The 20461-nt window shown below is 31.6% G+C and overlaps 2 protein-coding genes across 3 annotated transcripts; both read left to right on the top strand.

The window, feature by feature from the left end:
• Window positions 1-857: 857 nt before the first annotated feature.
• On the top strand, window positions 858-8741 carry LOC112754309 (5'-3' exoribonuclease 3). 2 transcript variants are annotated; one of them, XM_025801923.3, is made up of 23 exons: window positions 858-1312; window positions 1547-1649; window positions 1732-1808; window positions 2279-2470; window positions 2561-2680; window positions 2809-2871; window positions 3065-3208; window positions 3304-3468; window positions 3579-3656; window positions 3756-3842; window positions 4256-4543; window positions 4765-4860; window positions 4998-5093; window positions 5177-5247; window positions 5591-5719; window positions 5801-5877; window positions 5978-6018; window positions 6105-6179; window positions 6297-6454; window positions 7069-7173; window positions 7275-7350; window positions 7495-7580; window positions 7696-8741. In XM_025801923.3, the coding sequence occupies exons 1-23, from the start codon at window positions 1109-1111 to the stop codon at window positions 8378-8380; spliced, it is 3216 nt and encodes a 1071-aa protein (XP_025657708.1). In that variant the 5' UTR covers window positions 858-1108; the 3' UTR covers window positions 8381-8741. The 2 variants fall into 2 exon arrangements, with proteins under 2 accessions (XP_025657708.1, XP_025657707.1); XM_025801922.3 differs by having other exon boundaries at window positions 7057-7173.
• Window positions 8742-15669: 6928 nt separating this feature from the next.
• Window positions 15670-19392, top strand: LOC112758245 (cytokinin riboside 5'-monophosphate phosphoribohydrolase LOG1). Its single transcript, XM_025806862.3, has 6 exons — window positions 15670-16319; window positions 16643-16740; window positions 17343-17373; window positions 17450-17549; window positions 18386-18456; window positions 19005-19392. The coding sequence occupies exons 1-6, from the start codon at window positions 16179-16181 to the stop codon at window positions 19221-19223; spliced, it is 660 nt and encodes a 219-aa protein (XP_025662647.1). The 5' UTR covers window positions 15670-16178; the 3' UTR covers window positions 19224-19392.
• The last annotated feature ends 1069 nt before the right edge of the window (window positions 19393-20461 follow it).

Below are 20461 nucleotides of genomic sequence, written 5' to 3'. Positions count from 1 at the left end.
TTTTTTTATTTTGTTACACTTTTTGATAGATGTGGCCCAATTTAGGCCTAGTTTCATTATCTTTTGGGCCAATTGCTATACGAGTGCATTGTGTATTGTGTGGATAAAAGCATGATTTATTGACTAAAAGAAAATACGTAACCCAAGAAAAGCCCAAATAAATATACTAAGGAAGAATGACAAAAAAAAAAAAAATCATAGCTAAGATATTTTTGATAGCCAAAGCAAGCTACCAGGAACAAGATTAAAGAAAAGGTTAAAATTCAATTGTTATGATTAGATTTAGAGTTCAATTTTAGCCGATAAAAAAAAAAGTTGTAGGCTTTAGTTGGAGTTTAATTTCTAAAATGCATCAAAATAAATTTATTTTGAAGAAAATCTTTTTATGTACCGGATTCTTAATATTTAAATTAAAATGTCACTAATAAATAAAGTCTATATTAACATTGGAACTCCTAAATCTATTAATTTTTAATATATCATTATCTATCTTATCTAAATTTACAATTAGTTTAAAATGGAGTTACTAGTAATTACTAATTATTGTCAAAGATTTCGTGATAATCTTTTTCTCAAATTCCAAGTTGTTGTGATCATTAAGTAACATGAAATTCACCAAATAAGAAGATATAAGAAGATATTAAATTAATTAACAAATAAATCCAATTTATTGATTGATAGGAAAAATATCTTGCCGGGTATTCATTCATTCTTAATTCTTAAACCATGGCTAATGACCAGAATACCCAAAGGAGCAAAACCTAACCGACTATCATTCTATCAAACCAAAAGACAAAACCACCCTACGTACATTCACTTTATCCATAAGGGCAAATCCGTCCTTTAATAAGTATCGTATCCTACTAGGTTAACGCTTAACGCCATTTACCTCCTTCGCCGATAGCAACTAACAACCAAAAAAAAAAAAAAGAGAAAAGAAAGGGCGCAGCACACTGCGAAGAAGAATCTCCTGATTTTGCTTCTTCGCATATTCTTTTCGCTCCCTCTCGTCTTTTCTTTTTCTCTTTAAATTCGAAAAACTGAGTGTAGTTTGAGAATTTCTTTGGTTTTTATTTTTCGAAATTTTCTGTGGTGAAATTGTAAGAGAATGGGAGTTCCGGCGTTTTACCGGTGGCTGGCGGAGAAGTATCCGATGGTGGTTGTCGATGCCGTCGAGGAGGAACCGGTGGTGATCGACGGAATCGCGATTCCAGTGGATACGAGCAAGAAGAACCCTAACAACCTTGAATACGATAACCTCTACCTCGATATGAACGGCATCATTCACCCTTGTTTTCACCCCGAGGATAGGGTATGTGACAGTAACCCTAATTTGGTTCATGCTGTGTTCTTTCTTTTTTCTATTTTTACTGAATTTTGTTGAAGTTGGATAATTAACGTTTTAGGAGTTTGCACATTATTTAGTACTATATATATGCAATAGTTTACGTAGTGCAAAATGTAGAGGTAGGTCAATTAGTTTATTTGGATTTGAGGTGTGGTTTTTTTTTTTTTTTTTAATTTATTGGTTTATTGTAATGTGCAGCCATCTCCGACTTCATTTGATGAGGTGTTCCAGTGCATGTTTGACTACATTGATAGGCTGTTTGTGATTGTCCGGCCTAGGAAGCTGCTCTACATGGCTATTGGTGTGTTGTTGATTACGTTGTTTCTCTATTTCTCTGTTTTATGTTTGTTAGTGAAGATTGTTTATTGAGTTTCAACTTGTAGATGGTGTGGCACCGAGGGCTAAAATGAATCAGCAACGGTCTAGGCGGTTCAGAGCAGCAAAAGATGCAGCTGACGCAGTATGTGATGCTAAATTTTTTGTCCCATTAGTTTGGTACTGTGTGCTGTTTTGACAGTTTCGAATTATTATCGGCTTTAGTGTTCCATAGAAGTTAATTTCTAGCACTTGCATGGCTGTTTTAACAGTTGCATTTGAATGCTTGAATCCTCCCAGATATCTTGTTACTTATGAATATTGAAACTCACAGCACTCTAATTTTGAGTGTTATTCTAACATATCTACTCTTGAAAATTTGTGTTTTGGTTTTGTGGTTATCTTCTAGTAACAACTAAGATATGCTTTTTCCCCAAGTGTGTGATGATTCTACATTATAGTCCCTTGAAAGGCTGTTTGCTTGCATCCCTTCTTTGCTGGATAACGTGGTTGGCTTTTATGATAGTGATATCAACAAAAGGAAAATTTGGAATAGATATTCAGATATGATTCTGCTTTGTTTTTTCTTCATCTTTTCCTGTTTCTGGTTGATAGGCTGCTGAAGAAACTAGGTTAAGAGAGGAATTTGAGAGGGAGGGCAGAAAGCTTCCTCCCAAAGAAGAGTCCCAGACTTTTGATTCAAATGTCATTACACCTGGAACCGAATTTATGGCTGTTTTATCAATTGCGCTCCAGTACTATGTTCATCTTAGGTTAAACAATGACCCTGGTTGGCAGAATATTAAGGTATCAAGAACATTGTATCTAAATTGTTCGGCTGCTGCATAGTGTGTTGTGGTGAACATGGTATCAAATATACATCTTTGTTGTCTGCAGGTTATTCTTTCAGATGCAAATGTTCCTGGTGAGGGGGAGCATAAGATTATGTCCTATATACGGTTACAGAGGAATCTTGAAGGTTATGATCCAAATACAAGACATTGCCTGTATGGTTTGGTATATATCTTACTTCCAATATTCGGTATTTTTTATTATTCAATTTCTTTTTAGCTTCCACTCTATATCCTTTTTTGCGTTTGAAAATGACTTGATTAACTTGTTCTTATCATTTTGTTGTCTAATAGGATGCTGATTTGATTATGTTGGCTTTAGCTACCCATGAAGTGCACTTTTCAATTCTAAGAGAGGTTTGTAACTACCACATTTATTTCTTATGAATATCAGAATTGGAACATATCAGCATGTAAAATAGTTCCATAATGTTATCAATGAAGAATTGTTATTATCATCCTTCATGCATTTCTTTTCCTTGCATAATTGCACTCTTCCCATCAAACTTCACAAGTGGTTGAGGGTTTTGTAAATAATGTTTCATTGCAGGTTGTATTTACTCCCGGTCAAGACAAATGTTTCCTGTGTGGTCAGATGGGTCACATGGCTGCTGACTGTGAAGGAAAGGCAAAAAGAAAGGCCGGAGAATTTGATGAAAAAGGAGATCCTATTGTGGTTAAAAAGTCTTACCAGGTTAGGGTTTGTGATCAATTTTATGTCAATAGAATTTTTAATTGCATGTGACAATGTAACTTCTACTCATTGCCGTGCTGTATAATTATTTGTAGTTTCTAAACATTTGGACATTGAGGGAATATCTGGAGTATGAGATGAAAATTCCGAATCCTTCATTTGAGATTGATTTTGAGCGAATTGTTGATGACTTTATCTTCATGTGCTTTTTTGTTGGCAATGATTTCCTTCCCCATATGCCTACACTAGAAATTAGAGAGGTATGGCACTATTGGTCTGGTCTTGCTCTCTACACATTCTGTATGATTGATCGTCATCTTTTTAAGTATTAGTTATCCCATTTTTTCTAATTGCTTCATTTTTTCTTTAGGGTGCAATTAACTTGCTTCTAGCAGTATACAAGAAGGAGTTCAATGCACTAGGTGGTTATTTAACCAAAGGAAGTAAGGTATTTGATGGTAATTTTGTTGGTATACAACATACAAGTATATTCCAAATCTATGTGGTGTTGCTATTTGTGTATAATCTATTTTCCCCCTTTACTCAGCCAAATTTGGATAGAGTGGAGCACTTTATTCAGGCTGTTGGAGCTTATGAAGATAGAATTTTCCAGAAAAGAGCTCGATTGCATCAGGTCTGTCCAGCATTTAATGTTACATTACTGCCCATATTAGCTTGCAGTTGTCTTTGATGAATGGTCAAATTCTGCCCAAAAAAATGTTATTTATGTATTATGCGTAAATCTGGTCTTAAGTAAATGAAGAGCTGAGGCTTTGTTATGCAAGAATTGCCAATGTGGAATTGTCTAGATGTATGATATGAAATTATAAATCAGATTTTTTATTTTGCATATGTTCTTGGATTTTTTACACAAATAAAGGGACTCATCAGCAAATCGAAGCTCATAACCCTATATATATATATATATATATATATATATAGTTTATGTATTGTTAGAAATAGATATCTTACAAGTGGCTCTGAATGTTTTTTTTTTCCCCCGGTTCTGAATCCATTGTATAATTTCATTATTTGTTATGTCATCAGCGACAAGCAGAAAGAATTAAGCGGGATAAGGCCCATTCAAGGAGGGGAGATGATGCCCAGCCTCAATTTCAACCAGAGTCTCTAGTTGCAGTTTCACGATTTCATGGTTCTCGTCTTGCTTCAGCTCCAACGCCTTCACCATTTCAACAATCTGGGCACCATGATCCCAGCTCATCTGGGAAAGACCATAGGAGTGCATCTGAGGCGCTCCCAAAAGTTGCTAAGCTATCTTCTGGGGCAACTGTTGCTGCTGCTATTGTTGAAGCTGAGAATAGTCTTGAAATAGATGTATGTTTTCCTGCTTCAGGAGAGGCATTCTTTAGAACTAATATATGGGCTAACCTATGACTGGGTATGAGCCTGGCAAGTAGTTAAAAATGCACTGTCATACTGCCATTATCATTTAAAGGGTTTTATGATGAGCTTATTATTATTATTATTATTATTATTATTATTATTATTATTATCTGCATGTTGTTTAACAGTAGTGTTTTCTTAATACCTTTCAGTTTCAAGATAACAAAGACGAATTGAAAGCAAAACTAAAGGAGGTACTTCGTGAGAAATCTGATGTATTCAATTCACAAAATGCCGGAGAGGATAAGGTGAATTGATATATTTGTGATTTTTATTGGTGTTGCTAACTATTAATTCTTGCAGTTCAATTTGGATTCAATTTGTGACGTGAAATATGAGTGATTTTTATGTGCACAGATTTCATGTATATTTCTTTGTTTGACAGATCAAATTGGGAGAACCAGGCTGGAAAGAGAGATATTATGATGAGAAGTTCTCGGCTAAAACTCCTGAGGAACTTGAAATGATACGGAAAGATGTTGTAAGTTGACAAGTTTGATTGTTGCGGTTGCCAACTTTGATTCGTATAGATGTGTAGGTTTTCTTATTGCTGTTTATTTTTAGGTTTTGAAATACACTGAAGGCTTGTGTTGGGTGATGCACTATTATTACGAAGGTGTTTGTTCTTGGCAATGGTAAGTTCCTTTTGTGGTTTTCTCAAGTGTTATGTTTATCTGTTGTCTCTGGACTCTGGTTGTCTTTCTTCTGCCTCACATGCGACTTGTAGTTATAAAATTTTGGAAATTAAATGTTAATTTTGACATTTGTTTTATATAAAAGATAGTCCATCATTAGACTGTGAAAAGGGATGGAATGAAGCCACAGCCCCGGAGATAATAAGAATTTCTTTTCTTTTTATATATTTATGCTTCTTTAGATTTTATTTTAATTATGTTTCCTTTATCTAGTTTATATCCTCTAGTATTCCTTGTTTGTTTATCAATCTAAATTATGTTTATCTCTTTCCATATTAAACAGGTTTTATCCTTATCATTATGCCCCGTTTGCATCTGATCTCAAGGACCTTGGGAGTCTTGATATTAACTTTTCACTGGGTACCCCATTCAAACCTTTTGACCAACTTCTTGGGGTTTTCCCTGCTGCGAGGTCTGTCCTCTACCCATTTTTTCCCCGTAAGATAATTAAAACGATACTTCAAGTGAGGTGGTAACTTTGGCTTGTTTGCAGCTCGCATGCACTTCCTCAACCATATAGGAAACTTATGACAGAAGCTGACTCACCAATCATTGATTTTTATCCAGTTGGTATGGCTTTAATTTTGATTGATTGAATTTTTAAGATAATTTTTGGAATTTTTATGCATGATGTGTAATTTTCTTACCTCAAATTTTCTTGCTGTGTCAGACTTTGAAGTGGACATGAATGGCAAACGCTATTCTTGGCAGGTTTGTTCCTCATTTACATTTTTCTAGAAAAGCTATTTTCCACACACAATGGCAACAATTTATAATATCATCTTCCCTTTTTGTAGGGTATTGCAAAGTTGCCTTTTATTGATGAAGCACGTCTTCTTGCAGAAGTTACAAAAGTTGAAAATTTGTTAACAGTATGGCTCTGCTCTGCATTCATTTTTTACGTATTTTTATTCTTTTAGTGAACCCTTGGTTTTCTGTTTTATGCTGATTTTCATTTCGTCTTCTTTGTACCCCATTATAAAAAAAAGCCAGAGGAGAAGAGGCGAAATGCTATCATGTTTGACTTGCTTTTCGTAAATTCCTGTCATCCACTTTCTGCATGCATAAGTACACTTGACAACAAATGCAGAAACATGTCCGACAGTGAGCGTGTTGATGTCAAAGAACAAATCAATCCCAAAGAAAGGTCAGTGGATCTTGCTTTTGGCAATTTTGTAGACGAATAATGTGCTTTTTATTTTCTACAAGATTTCATATTTAATTAAATAGTTTTTTAAAAAATTAAAAATTATATTGCCTTACTATTATAAATCTTGTTTTCAATCATGATTTGGTGATCAAACAGGATGCTGGGAAATAGATTTATGAAATTAAAAAGCTTACCTTGCTTATAAAATGTTCTTATGTTAGAATAATTTCTTAAGTGCTAGGCTGGAATTAGTATTCATTGCCTGGCATTTTTCATGTATGGCAACATGACAAGGGGAACATAATCCTTGCATCTGTGTGGATATATATTTGTTTTGATTTGGGCGTGTTATAATGATAGTTTGTAACTGATACTGAGGAGTAAGAAGCAACTGTTTGACAAAGTACCCATGGTATTTCTATATTCATTTATATGTTTCAATTTGTATGAGCGCAGGCAGAATGGTGTCTTGATGGAATGGATTAACATTATAGTTTTCATATTCATAATGCATTCTGCAACCCCACCCCCCACCCACAAATTGCATTCATAATGAGAATTTTTAAGTTCTGCCTGGACTATTTTCTGATGTTATTTAGGTATACGTGCAGTGGCGGAATGAATGGTTTTATATCCTTATGTGGTGGAGAGCCTTGCCCTCCTATCTTTAGGTCTCCTGTTGAAGGCATGGAAGATATTATGGACAACCATGTCATGTAAGAATTATTTTTTTCGAAATTGTGACTAACATTGTTTTTTGCCTTGGATCTGAAGATTTATGCGCTGATTTTTCACATTTTTGAATTGCTTTTTTCAGATGTGCCATATACAGACTCCCAGATGCGCATAAACACATTACTCGACCACCACCAGGAGTTAAATTTCCAAAGAAGGTAGTTTAATGTTCTGCTGCTGCTTTATTTATACTTCATAAATGTGCACCATACTGTACAAAGTCTGTTAAATTTAGTCTGCTTCTACATGTTTTCTTTCCATAGCTTATTGACACAGGTGGTAATAAAATTGTTATTGTGCAGACTGTGACTCTTGGGGATATGAAACCTGAACCAGTATTATGGCATGAAGATTCTGGTGGGAGACGGGGTGGTGGGGATAATGGGAGGTATACCTTACGATAATTTAGTTTGGTTAAAGTTGTTATTTATTGTTCATTTGTTTGTGTATAAGATCTTGTCATCTAGGTTGCTAAATTGACCGGGAGTCGTGTTCTGTTTCAGGAGAAACCCTCCAGGATCTATTTCTGGTCGGGAGCTTGGAGATGCAGCACACAGATTAGTAACGAATTCCTTACAAGCAAAAGGTGGCAACAATGGATATCGCTATCCAATTAATGGACCACCTCCATCTTACGCACCACCAATGGCTCACCAAAGATTGCCTCCCTACAATTATGAATCACACCCAGGATACGGTGCCATGCCACCTTCTGTGATGCCTCCACTCCAGGGCCAGCAGCCTTATCGACCTTATGCTACTGTCCCTACCCAACAGTATGGTTATAATCAGCCATATCAGCTGCCTCCCCCGGCAATGTACAATCATCATCATCAACCACCTGGTTCTTATGAAAGAAATAACCACCAACACCCCCCACGATCAAACCATTATGGAAGAAATCACGGTAGTGGGGGAAGTGGGAGGGATGGATACCAACCATCAGGTAATAATCACAATGCCAGGTATCCAAATGCGTCGCAAGGGGCATTTGGTAGTCATCATCAAGATGTTCGACATCATGGCCAAGGTTACCAACCATCTAGACATCACCAGAATTGGGCTCCAAGGAATGACGAAAATGGCCCCAGGGATTATGGGCACCAACATTCGGCCAATCAATTTTCTTCTTTGGACAGAAGGGGAAACAGGAAGCCAATGCCACCACCTGGTTATAGTCGCAGATAAATTCATTTCCTATAGGGTAACAATAATCGCAATCCTCTAAAATGGTTGATATCTGATATTGTTGTACCGTATGTTTTTCTTTAGTTTAGGTGAAAGTTTGAGAGTTGTACCATTAGTTTCTATTCATTGTTTTAATCTGAGCTCATGCTCCTTCAATTCTTCATCAAATAGATTATAGTGGTCAATTATAACCCTTGAACTTAGGTTTGATTGCATTTTCAAATTTATAGGTTATTTTATTGTGTAATTCTATTTTACACACTATTATCTGTTTATTTTGAAGCAACTATTCTTGTATTTCCTTTCCTGATAAATACATTGACCCACCAAAAACTAGAAAGAAAGTAGGTAGTGTTTTTTACTTTTTGGTGTATATTATTATGTACTTGTTTTATAATGGATAGGCATGTGACATGTCTTCCCAAGAACTATTGTATTTTGTATATATGATGGCATACAAGAAGTGGTGAAAAGAGAAGATGTGTGAAAGACTGAAAGTGGATAGCCATAAATTCCCTGAGGGGATAATGGAATGCAAATTCTGCATGCTTCTTATTGGTCCGGACCGACACTTCCAATATCGGGATCAAGAAGGAAACTTGGTTTTCATTTTTCAGTCAATCACTCAATAACAAGATAAGAACCTAAGCAAGTAAACTGTCAAAGGTGGATATCCTCTCTCGATTGCGACTATTTGAATGAGTGATTTTTAATTGATAATTTAGATCCTACTTTAAATAATAATAATAATAATAATATCTCAATTCCATTTTTGCTAAATATATAATAACTTGCTAATGAGCATACATAATATTCTTTTACTTTTTTTTTTTCTCTAAATAACAAATGTCAATGATCTTTTCTACATTATATTTTTTTAATACTCACGTTGACATAATAATTAAAGTTCATTCATTCTGATTTTCTAATTTATTATTATTATTATTTAAAAAGAATATCAATTTTTTAAAGTTATATATCAAGTATTCAAATTATTCGCTTAATGATCACCAATAATTCACTCTCGCTAACAGAATATAGTCCCATTAAAATTAATTTTTCTACCCAACTATCATTCTTAGAAAGGTATTTCCACCGAAGAAAAGAGGGATGTATTTGCCTATTTGGTAATAAATGCCATGTGACTCTTCCTTCAGCCAAAACCATTGTGGTTGAAAGTTGATAGGACATAACCAAGAAAGTTTAAGCCAAAGATCATTAAAAAATAATGACAAATTATAAATTGCCTTTGTGTCTCAATAACCTCGAAATTCTCTCTTACCCAATAGACTTCAAACGAGTAATCACTCTCAATGTCTTCTTCACATAAATGGGTTAATTAATTAGCTTCCTTCTCCCAAATTGTAGGCTTTGTTTGGCATGAATGAAGAGTTATGCTTACTTTCTTGTTTAACATGGTCCAATAAAAATAAAAAGTATCTTTTCTTTAATTGATTTCATAAGAACTATATATATGATTTAATTATTAAATTTATATTGTCATCTAATTAAATACACGATGGTGATCACGTAAAACTAACACTTAATTTTGTTAATGTAGTAATATATAGGTGAACCTTATCTTTTTTCATACTGAAGGAACGATATATAATCAAATCAGAGAGGCATCTTATATATTACTACCATTTCCCTCTATAAATTATTAACGAACAAGCAAACAAGGCCTAATTATTTTTCTAATGATCCTCTTCTGAAAACCACGTTAACCTTAAAGAAGAATTTAAATAAAACTTAGTCAAACACAACATAAAATATACCCATTTCAAGTAGAATGAACCACATACATTAACTAAAATATGACAATTTCAAGTTCAAAGTTCAAACCGACTCATCAATATAATTTTGTATAGTCAAATGGTTTCCATAAGTTAGATTTATAAGCAATCAGTATATTATGCGAGGCTTAAGAAATTAAGAACACGTTTATGCTCGTTTTTGCGTGGTTTATATACATGATTAGGATATATATCGTATATTATGGATATGATGACTAATTATTTATAAGGATTATTATTATATACCATAGAAAGAAGAGATAATTTGAATTGCAAATATTATTATATTACCAATTCACAAATCACAAATTCTAGTGGTAGAATAGGTTTTTTTTTTTTAAATCATAAATAAGAAAGAAAAATAAAATATAAAAAATAAAAGATGACATAGAAGCTCAAGTAAGAGCTAGAGGTGGCAATGGGTAGAGTAGGGTAGAGTTTGGATCCAACCCTAACCCTACATGCGGATTGAGATTTTTATATAAACTCAACTCTACCCTACCCGCGAGTTGAGAATATCCCAACCCTAACCCTACCCGCTCTTAATCTGCGGATACCCGACCCTACCCGTGGGTTACAAAAAATAACAATACTATTATATAATTTGATGATAATTTAAAATAGAACTTATTTTTATGTAAAAAAAAAAATATTAAATAATTAATTAATGATTTTCTTTTAGTGGCTAAGGATCTTTTGCATTTAGTGAGAGGTCTTTGATTCAACATCCACTTAAAATATATTTTTATATAAGTATATAATATAAACATATATAGAGTGTGGGTTGGTCGGGTAGGGTTGAAACTCAACCCGCACCCTACTCGACCCACACGAGAACCCTACCCGTATCTTACCCTACTCGCTGCGAATCGGATTGACAACCTTATCCGAGCGGGTGGGATCGGGTTAAGTACCTACGAGTAGGGTATATATTGCCACCCTTACCCATAACGAAGCACAAGTTAAGAACCACCCAAATTAGATAAGATTATGTGGAAAGTTCTGGATTGGATAAGTTTGAGTTGATGCGTGGAAGATTCAATATTATTTTATAATAATATGAATAAGCACTCAAGAATATTATCTTAAACACTAATTAGTCATTTGATTGAAAAGTAAACTAAACAAGGAATAATCAAAGTGATCGTGCCATGGATGGATGGAGCACTAAGAGTTTGAAACTAAGACACTGAGAGTGATTCAAACCCGGCATTTTGAGGATTAGGAAGCATTAAGGAACAAATTAATTAAACAAATTATATTAATTAGAGAACCTAGAAACAGAAGATCTACTCTTATTAGCCTCTTGATGAAGAAATTGGGATGCCATGTATGTATTATTATAAATATCTTAGAACAAAGTTTGGTTCAACCCATGCCATTATTTTCCATGTGGCATTATGAGCTTAGAAAGTGGGATTTATCACGGGTGAGAGTGCTTTGTGATATTCAATAATAAGGTTGGTTATTAGGACCATAACATATAGTATAATGTTGGGGTCCATATTTTGCTTTCTATCATAACATTATTAATCATCTTTTTGGTAGCGTTTGTTTTGAGGTACTGGGACAGAGATTGGGAGACTGAGATTCAATATTATATTTGTTGGTTTAGAGACTTGGACAGAGACTGAGAGACTAAGAGACTGAGACTTAGTATCATATTTATTGGTTTAGAGACTGGTAATAAAAGTTCTATCTCTGTCCCCAAAATTTCAGTATTTCAGTACCTCCAAAAAGTGAGGACACAGGAGATTGAAATTTTTAAAGACGAAAATTAAAACTTTAATAACATTTTATACCTAAAATACCCTCATTTCAATTAATTAATTCTAATTTTATCCTCTGTGCAAATTAAATTAGAATTATATTTTTGTTTCAATTTCTGTCTCTCACTTTGCACCAAATAAAATACTGAAATTTATTTCAATCTCTACCTCTTAGTCTTTGTCTCTCAATCTCAGTCTTTTTGGCCTGGAATATGTGGAAAGAATAAAAATTTGATTTGAGTTTGTGGTTTTTGATATGCAACATTTAAATATTTTAATTATTAATTGATCCCTAGTTAGAGTTGTGTTGTGGAATTTCTTGAGATGAATAATTAAGTTGTAGGACATAAATAACTTTGAAACCCTATTATTATTATTATTATTATTATTATTATTATTATTATTATTATTATGTGTGACATTTATGTTACCCTACTAGCTACTCTACCTATTGTTAATGAAAGAAAAAGACCCATATGGCTCCAATGAGTTATAACTCAAATAGCATAGTCTCCTCATACTCATCTAAGAGGTTGCGAGTTCGAATCTCTCTATTTTGGTAAAAAAAAAAAAAAAAAGAAAAAGACCTATATGGCACTCATCAGCCACCCACGTTTTTTTTTTAAATTGCCATACTACATGATTAGGTAAGCTATTTATTTATTTATTTTATAAAAAAACGGTAGAAAAAGGAATGAGAGACGCACATTAATTATTCTGATATCTCACTAACTAATTCAAACTATTATTTTTTGTAAAATTTACTAACAACAAAAGTGCCCTTGTTGTTATAAATAAATAAATAAAGGTACATGTACATACTATTATATGATATAAGGAATAGTATTTTCAAAAACTGCTTGACAAATATATAGAAGGCTATGCATGGAACTTAGGTAAATGTCTTAATTTGTTCTTTCTTATCGATCTCTTTGACACTTTTTACACTTTGACTTTAATTTTAGAAACAAATTCTAGTTTCCTACGCAGCTGGAATAAATCTTAAAGCAACTACTTAATGAAGAAAATCAAAGAAATCAAAGTCATTATCAATTGTGAAATTATGGAATTTTATTCATTTGGCTAAATGGATAAAACTGTTTTTTTTAATTAAATATATATAAATCAATAAAAGGATAGAATATTCGTATTACATTCTCTTTATATTCTTTATATATATATATATATATGAAGCGTTTTGCATGAAATAATGAAATATATTATTTTATGATACTGGTACATGTCATTATTTATAATTAAAAATTTCGAAAGATACATGTTTGGTTTAATTATTGTTGAAATTTCGAATTCCCTCACTTTGTCTTTCCCTTATTGGTAAAACTAAGCGCAATAATGGAGAAGAAAATTAAATATTGCAAGTTTTTTCTTTAAAAAAAAAAGAAAAGCACGAATAAGTTTCTGACCTTTTGTACCGCAAACATTTTCGTCTCTGACCATTGAAAAGGTCCCTGACCTTTTGTACCGCGAACATTTTCGTCCCTGACCATTGAAAAATATTTTTAAGTTCCTGACCTTCACAAAATTCGGATAGATCAGTCCCTCCGTCCAAATGCCTGTGTTAGGGACTGATCCGTCTAAATGCCTCTGTCAATGACTGATCCGTCCAAATTTTGTGAAGATTAGGAACTTAAAAGTATTTTTCAATAGTTAGAGACAAAAATGTTCGCAGGACAAAAAGTTAGGGACTTATTTGTCATTTTTTCTAAAAAAAAAAACACACAATTTTAGTATGCTTGTGTGTTGTGTCCTCAGAATTCTTCCGCAAAAGAAGATATGAGATTCCATAAATTTCTCCAAATTAAAGTAGTTTATACTTTGTCGCATGTTCATTGCAACCAATTAAATGTATTTGTACTTCTTGTTATAATAAAATCAAAGATCCTATGTCCCCTTTATTTTTGTTTACAAGTTGTCTCCCCAACAGTAACATTGTATTTTTAAGCTAAAACTAAATTTTAGAAACATTAATTTAATCCTTTCTATATACAAATTTTATGAAACGACTCATCAATCTCTTAAAATATAAAATAACCTCATATCTCATCAAGGCAAAATTATTTGAAATTTTCAATAATGTATATATTATTTATGAGTAGTGTTTAGTCACTCATGTATTTATTTGACCAAATCAAGTATTGTATTACTTTTTTTTAAGATGAGCGGTGAATGATTTTAAAATCATTATCCATATGGCGATTCATCATCACATACTGTTGTGACTTGTAGGGCTGCACGCGGATCGGATCGAATTGGATATGGCCAAAATTTCGATTCGATCCGTACTAAAATCATCGGATTGGATCGGATCAAATATCCGTAGTTTTTAATGTTGGATCCGATCTGACTCGATCCGATGTGCGGATCGGATCAGATCGGATATTGGATATATCCAACAAACACAAAAATATTTTTAAAAATTTATTTTTATTAAAAAAAATCAATAAAATTCATTTTTTTATTCTTTTAAATATGTTTACTCGTAAAATAATATTAAACATACTTTTCTTAAATAATAAATTAAAATAATACAACATATATGATAATTATTAGTTGAAATAAAACATAAAAAAAATATTTATTTATTTATTTCTTTATTTTTGCTGATACGCGGATATGCGAATATCAACACAAAATCCGCAATCCGATCCGATTAGTGTGCGGATCCAATCCGAAAGCCTTGCGGATCGGATCCATATCCACAATTTTCGGATCGGATTCAGATAAATACCGCGGATATGCGGATTAGATCCGATCTATGAACACCCTAGTAACTTGTGACTTTAACAACAATAATATAAATAAATTTCTCTTTTGGAAAAAATTGGGAATGGGGACAAATTTAATACTTTAAAAGTGAAATAATCTCCTTACATACTCTACTTTCATGTATTTTGATTTGACTTGATTTTATATGGAGAATCACTTTAAAAGGTTTTATAAAGAACAACATACAAAATAATATTTCAAAAAATTGAAGTACCTAATAAGAGCACAACCACCTTAATTTACATGCAAGCGACAAAATTGCTTACTAGCCCCTAATAACACTCCAAAAGTTAACATTAAAAAAAAAGGTCAAATTATTTCTATACATTAAACAAGGGACAAAGAAAGAATATACTAAAAGAAATAAAGTAAGAACTAAAATGGAATCCAATAATATTAACAAACTTTAATTTACCAATATTTTATAACATAATAAGTTATCTATTTATTTTCATAATAAGACATAAATGATTAAATTAGTAATAATACATAATGAAGAATAACAAAATTTATTATTTTTTGTTAATAATTAACCAGTAATATTTAAAAATATAAACTAAAAATATATTATTAAATTATTAAACTAAAAGAATTATACTAATAGAAAATTTTCAAATGTACCGTCATACCGGTGTATCAATGATTTTTAATCGCTGATCTTAATTATATTTATTATAAGAAGATTTTTAAGTGTACCGTCATACCGGTATATCAGAGATTTTAACCGTTGATCTTAATTATATATATTATATATATTTTTTATAATTAAGATCAACGGTTAAAAATAACTGAAACACCGGTATGACAGTACACTTGAAAATTTTCCTATATTATATATATTTTTTATAATTAAGATTAACGGTAATAACTGAAACACCGGTATGATGGTACACTTGAAAATTTTCCTATACTAATAACTAAAAGTACTAAAAAAATAATATATTCTCTTGTACTTAAGTTTTTCTTAAATAATGGAAATGTGAACAAGATTCTTGGGGCTAAGCTAGGAGGAAAATGTCATGAGAGGAGAGACGATAAATTGAGATGTGTGATGCATACATTGGAGACATTGATATGAGATATTATATACATGTGTGTGTTTTTTGAGGATGGAACTGATTCTCATGTTATATATATTTAAGGGAACCAACCAACATTTCCCTTAACTCACTTTTTTTTTGGGGGCATTTCAATTTATTTTTGCTTTCAAAAAAGATTGTTAATTGCATCGTCCTTATTCCTTAATTTAACTATATTTGCTTACTTATGAGTTAGCACTTAGCACAACATACACGTTTTGTTAATATTCTATTGAATCTATTCTCTTTTCTGCCCCTCTCTCAACCCTTCTTTCATTTATACCAATTCAATTCACTCTTCACTTTGCTATATAGGGAAATATACATACATACATAAAAATTATTCATTAATTTTTGCATTATTATTATGGAGATTATAGAAGATCAACAAGAAGAAGCACCAATGAAATCATCAACAAGGTTCAAGCGTATCTGTGTGTTCTGTGGCACAAGCCCTGGCAAGAACCCAAGCTACCAAATTGCTGCTATTCAACTTGGAAAACAATTGGTAATTTTTTTTTTTAATTCTTTTTGTAAAGTGGTTAATCTCAATTTCAATGATATGTTATATGTATATATAAAGTGATTCAACTCTACTTCTTTCTCAATCTTGTGTCTCACAATTATGAGAAATTATAAAGGGAGTTCATGAAGAATTTTACATAATATTTCAATCCATGCATATATATACCAAACCTATGGTAGTTTTAATTTGTTCTTGAATTGTTATATTCTTAGAGCTTGACTTATTTATTAATTAATATATTAAGCCAAACAAAGCCTAAAAGAAACCAAAGTATAAAAAAGAATGAGAATAAAATTTGAATGCAGGTGGAGAGGAATATAGACTTGGTATATGGAGGAGGAAGCATAGGGTTAATGGGTCTCATCTCACAAGTTGTCTTTGATGGTGGACGCCACGTGTTAGGGTAATAACTACATCACATTCATTAATTTCTTCTTTTTGTAATAATCTTTTGGAGAAAATACTGGGTTTGGTTCTGAAGTTACACTCCAGTCTCAATTTAGTCCATGAACTTTTTAAATTTTAATCACGTTAGTCTCTACAGTGGTTTCCGTCACAGAGTTAATTAAAAAATTTGGAGACTAAACTGAGGCAATTAAAACTTTAAGGACTAAATTGAAACTCGAGTGTAATTTTAGGGACCAAATTATCTCAATCTTTTGTTAGTGAAAACTAGTGTTACATATAAGAATTTAGTATTTTAGTTTATTATAAATTATATACTGAATATCTTATAATTCAATCTTTAAAGAGATTAGCAATATATATTTTTATAAATAATTTTTTTTTATAATATTACTTAGTAACATGAAAGTTGAGAATAATTTATTATTATTATTATTATTATTATTATTATTATTATTATTATTATTATTATTAAAGATGGATGTGTTTTTTCTCCATCGTGAATCACACAACCTTACTTATATATTTATGTCAATGAAACATTAATATATACTAAAAAATAATATTACCTAATCAAGGATTATTCCTTATTGTTTGTAGGGTCATCCCTAAGACTCTAATGCCGAGAGAGGTATTTAGGTTTATTTCTTATTGTTTTAAAATATTTATTATTGAAAAGGACAATGGTAGTGAATCATGTGTTTCAGATCACAGGAGAGACTGTGGGAGAAGTGAGGGCAGTTTCGGGAATGCACCAACGTAAGGCTGAAATGGTTCGACAAGCTGATGCATTTATTGCTTTGCCAGGTTTTATTTTTATACCATCAAGTTTTAAATATAGTTTCATAATTAGTTTAAAAATAAAACCTTATTTACTTATATCTTCTAATTTTCATTGTATGTTAGTATATATTGATGAAATTATGGTCTAAATCTGATTTTAATAAAAAAAAAATAAAATTGAGGTGGAAAAAGAAAACTCAAAGAGAGAATAAATTTATCATATGAACAAATACAAAATTTAAAATTAAAAACTAATAACTAATAACTGAGTACTGCAGAATACATATTGTTATCCATTTATTTTCTATATATATGTACAAATTTTTTTTTATCATTCTAACTAAAATTATAAAAATAAAATACTATAAAAAAATTATTCAACCAAAATTAATTACAACTTATTTTTATAACTCATTGAGCTTAATATCATCTCCAACATATATTCATTTATTTCCTATATATGTACCATATTTGTGAGACGTCAACTTCTTTCAATCAATGTTTTACTTAGGGAGTCAGGGATAATAAAATTTTAGGAAGAGTTTTAAGTGTACTAAAAATACCAGTGTTCCAGTTATTTTAACCGTTGATCTGAATTATAAAAAAATATATAATATATATTAATTAAAATTAAAGATTAAAACAATTGAAACACCAGTATTTTTGATACACTTATAATTTTTTCAAAACTTTATATGTGTAGCTATAGTTTCAATAAAGAGTATATTCCTGTGAGGTACCCAAAAAGGAAAGATTCTTGTAGTGGCTGTAAAATTCTATTAAAAAATCTATTCATATATATTATTAGGAACCAGTAATCCACTAATTGATTTGTTGATGATTTATATTTATATATATAGGTGGTTATGGAACCTTGGAAGAACTGTTGGAGGTCATCACCTGGGCTCAATTAGGAATTCATGATAAACCTGTAAGATATATATATATATATATATAATATTTTTATTGGAATTTTTTTTCTTATTGTTCAGATATTTTTTTTTTTTTTAGCAAATTGAATATTCCAAAATGAAGGTAGACAAAAAGTGACCGAATTAATTAATATATAGTGTGTTTACCCTATTCATCCTATCTAAGACACACAAATAATGCTACTTTTGTGTCAACTGTGGGCGAGAGAACATAAGATGAGAAGACACTACATCGAACTCAAAAATCTAAGGTGTCAAGTTAATGGGTCTCTCATCTTATTAACTCCTTATTCTTCCTTGCTTTCTTTGATGTGAGACTAATTTCAACACTCCTCACACTCGTAACACTAACAGCTACGAACACTAAAATGTATTTATTTGAATTGGCATATTCATTTTATTTATATGAACAATTTTTTATGAGGATAAATTTTGTTTTAAAAAAAGAAAAAGACTAGAATGTAGCATATATTAGAAAAGTTGAATGAAAAAGAGGTAATGAGGGTCCTAATCAATGAAAAGTGAATAAAAATGGTTGAAATTGCAGGTAGGGTTGTTGAACGTGGATGGATACTATAACTCATTGTTGTCATTCATGGACAAAGCTGTTGATGAAGGTTTCATAACACCAGCTGCCCGTCACATTATTGTGGCTGCCCAAACTGCCCAAGAACTTATGTGTAAGCTTGAAGAATACGTTCCAAAGCACTGTGGCGTGGCCCCAAAGCAAAGCTGGGAGATGGACCAACACTTACTAAATACTTAACATTCTAAAATTGAATCTTCAATGCTTTAATTTCTCTTTCTCAATCGATACATAATGAAGCCTTTTTCGCTCACAATGTGTATCTTGTTAATCATGAACTACATTTGTGTCTTGTAGGTCTATTATATTGTGTGTCATCAAATATGTGCCATTACTATTTCTTTCTCAATAATTCTTACCAAAAACAATTCACGTAAATCAATTCAATTGACTCAAAAAATAAACGAAATAAGTAGTAAAAACATCACTTATTTAAAAGTAGGTCAATTTAGTCACTAGGCCAAAAAAAAAGCATGTATCAATATTGCGGCGGTATCAAAAAATTGTTTATGAAAAATTATAAATAAATGATTCACAATTTGAAGTTGAGGGTGAAAAATACTTTAATTTGATCATGGATTCTTTATATTTTGGCGGTTTCTAACAGATAAAAGATAGAAAACCGCCAAAAGCATGAATAATAATGGGTGGAAACTTAGGTGCAGTCGACTTTACGTGAAGTTGATATCTGAGAGCCGTTAGATAAAAATTTAGTCAAATCAGTCAAATCATCTAACGGCTCTGAGGTATTAACTTCACGTGAAGTCGACTTCACCTGAGTTTTCACCATAATAATGTCCAAGATTTTGAGGTGATTATTTCGTACGGTCACTCAAAATTAATTTAACCCTAGTAGTTAGAAAAAAGAAGAAACATGAAACTATTTATGCAGGAAAAGGAAAACCCTTGTCTGGTGGCTTTTGATTCAACTTCAAATTGTTCAAGTATTTTTCTTTTTTTTTTTTTTCTACCTATGGACAAGTATCACCATCACCATGCATCCATTAATCTTATTATTATTGTTATTTTTTTTTTTGTGAATGAGCCTTTTCTGATCCCGGTCAAAAGATTAAAAAGATGGGCCAAAATAAAGATATTAAGAACTGATAATGCTTTTTAAGATTTGATTAACAAGACCTTAATGACGTACGTAATTGGGAATCATGATGTCCCACTTAAATGTTTGTTTGCAAATGAATCATTTAGAAGCCTTTTAATTCATGCCTTATTATCTTCACAATTGCTAAAGAACTTTGCTTCCATCTTATTAGTTTCATATACATCAATTTCCTTTTATAAAAGTTTCAAATCAATTTCTCATACTCTCTAAATATGTTTTATCATTATTATAGGATCACACGAGTCAAGCGATCTTTTCAGATGATTCAATATTATTTACATAAGCTCCAATATATTAT

This window comes from Arachis hypogaea, chromosome 16 (genome assembly GCF_003086295.3).
Source record: "Arachis hypogaea cultivar Tifrunner chromosome 16, arahy.Tifrunner.gnm2.J5K5, whole genome shotgun sequence".
Classification (NCBI taxonomy): domain Eukaryota; kingdom Viridiplantae; phylum Streptophyta; class Magnoliopsida; order Fabales; family Fabaceae; genus Arachis; species Arachis hypogaea.
The sequence above is the reverse complement of the archived record's forward strand: the minus strand, read 5'-3'. Positions and strand labels throughout refer to the sequence as shown.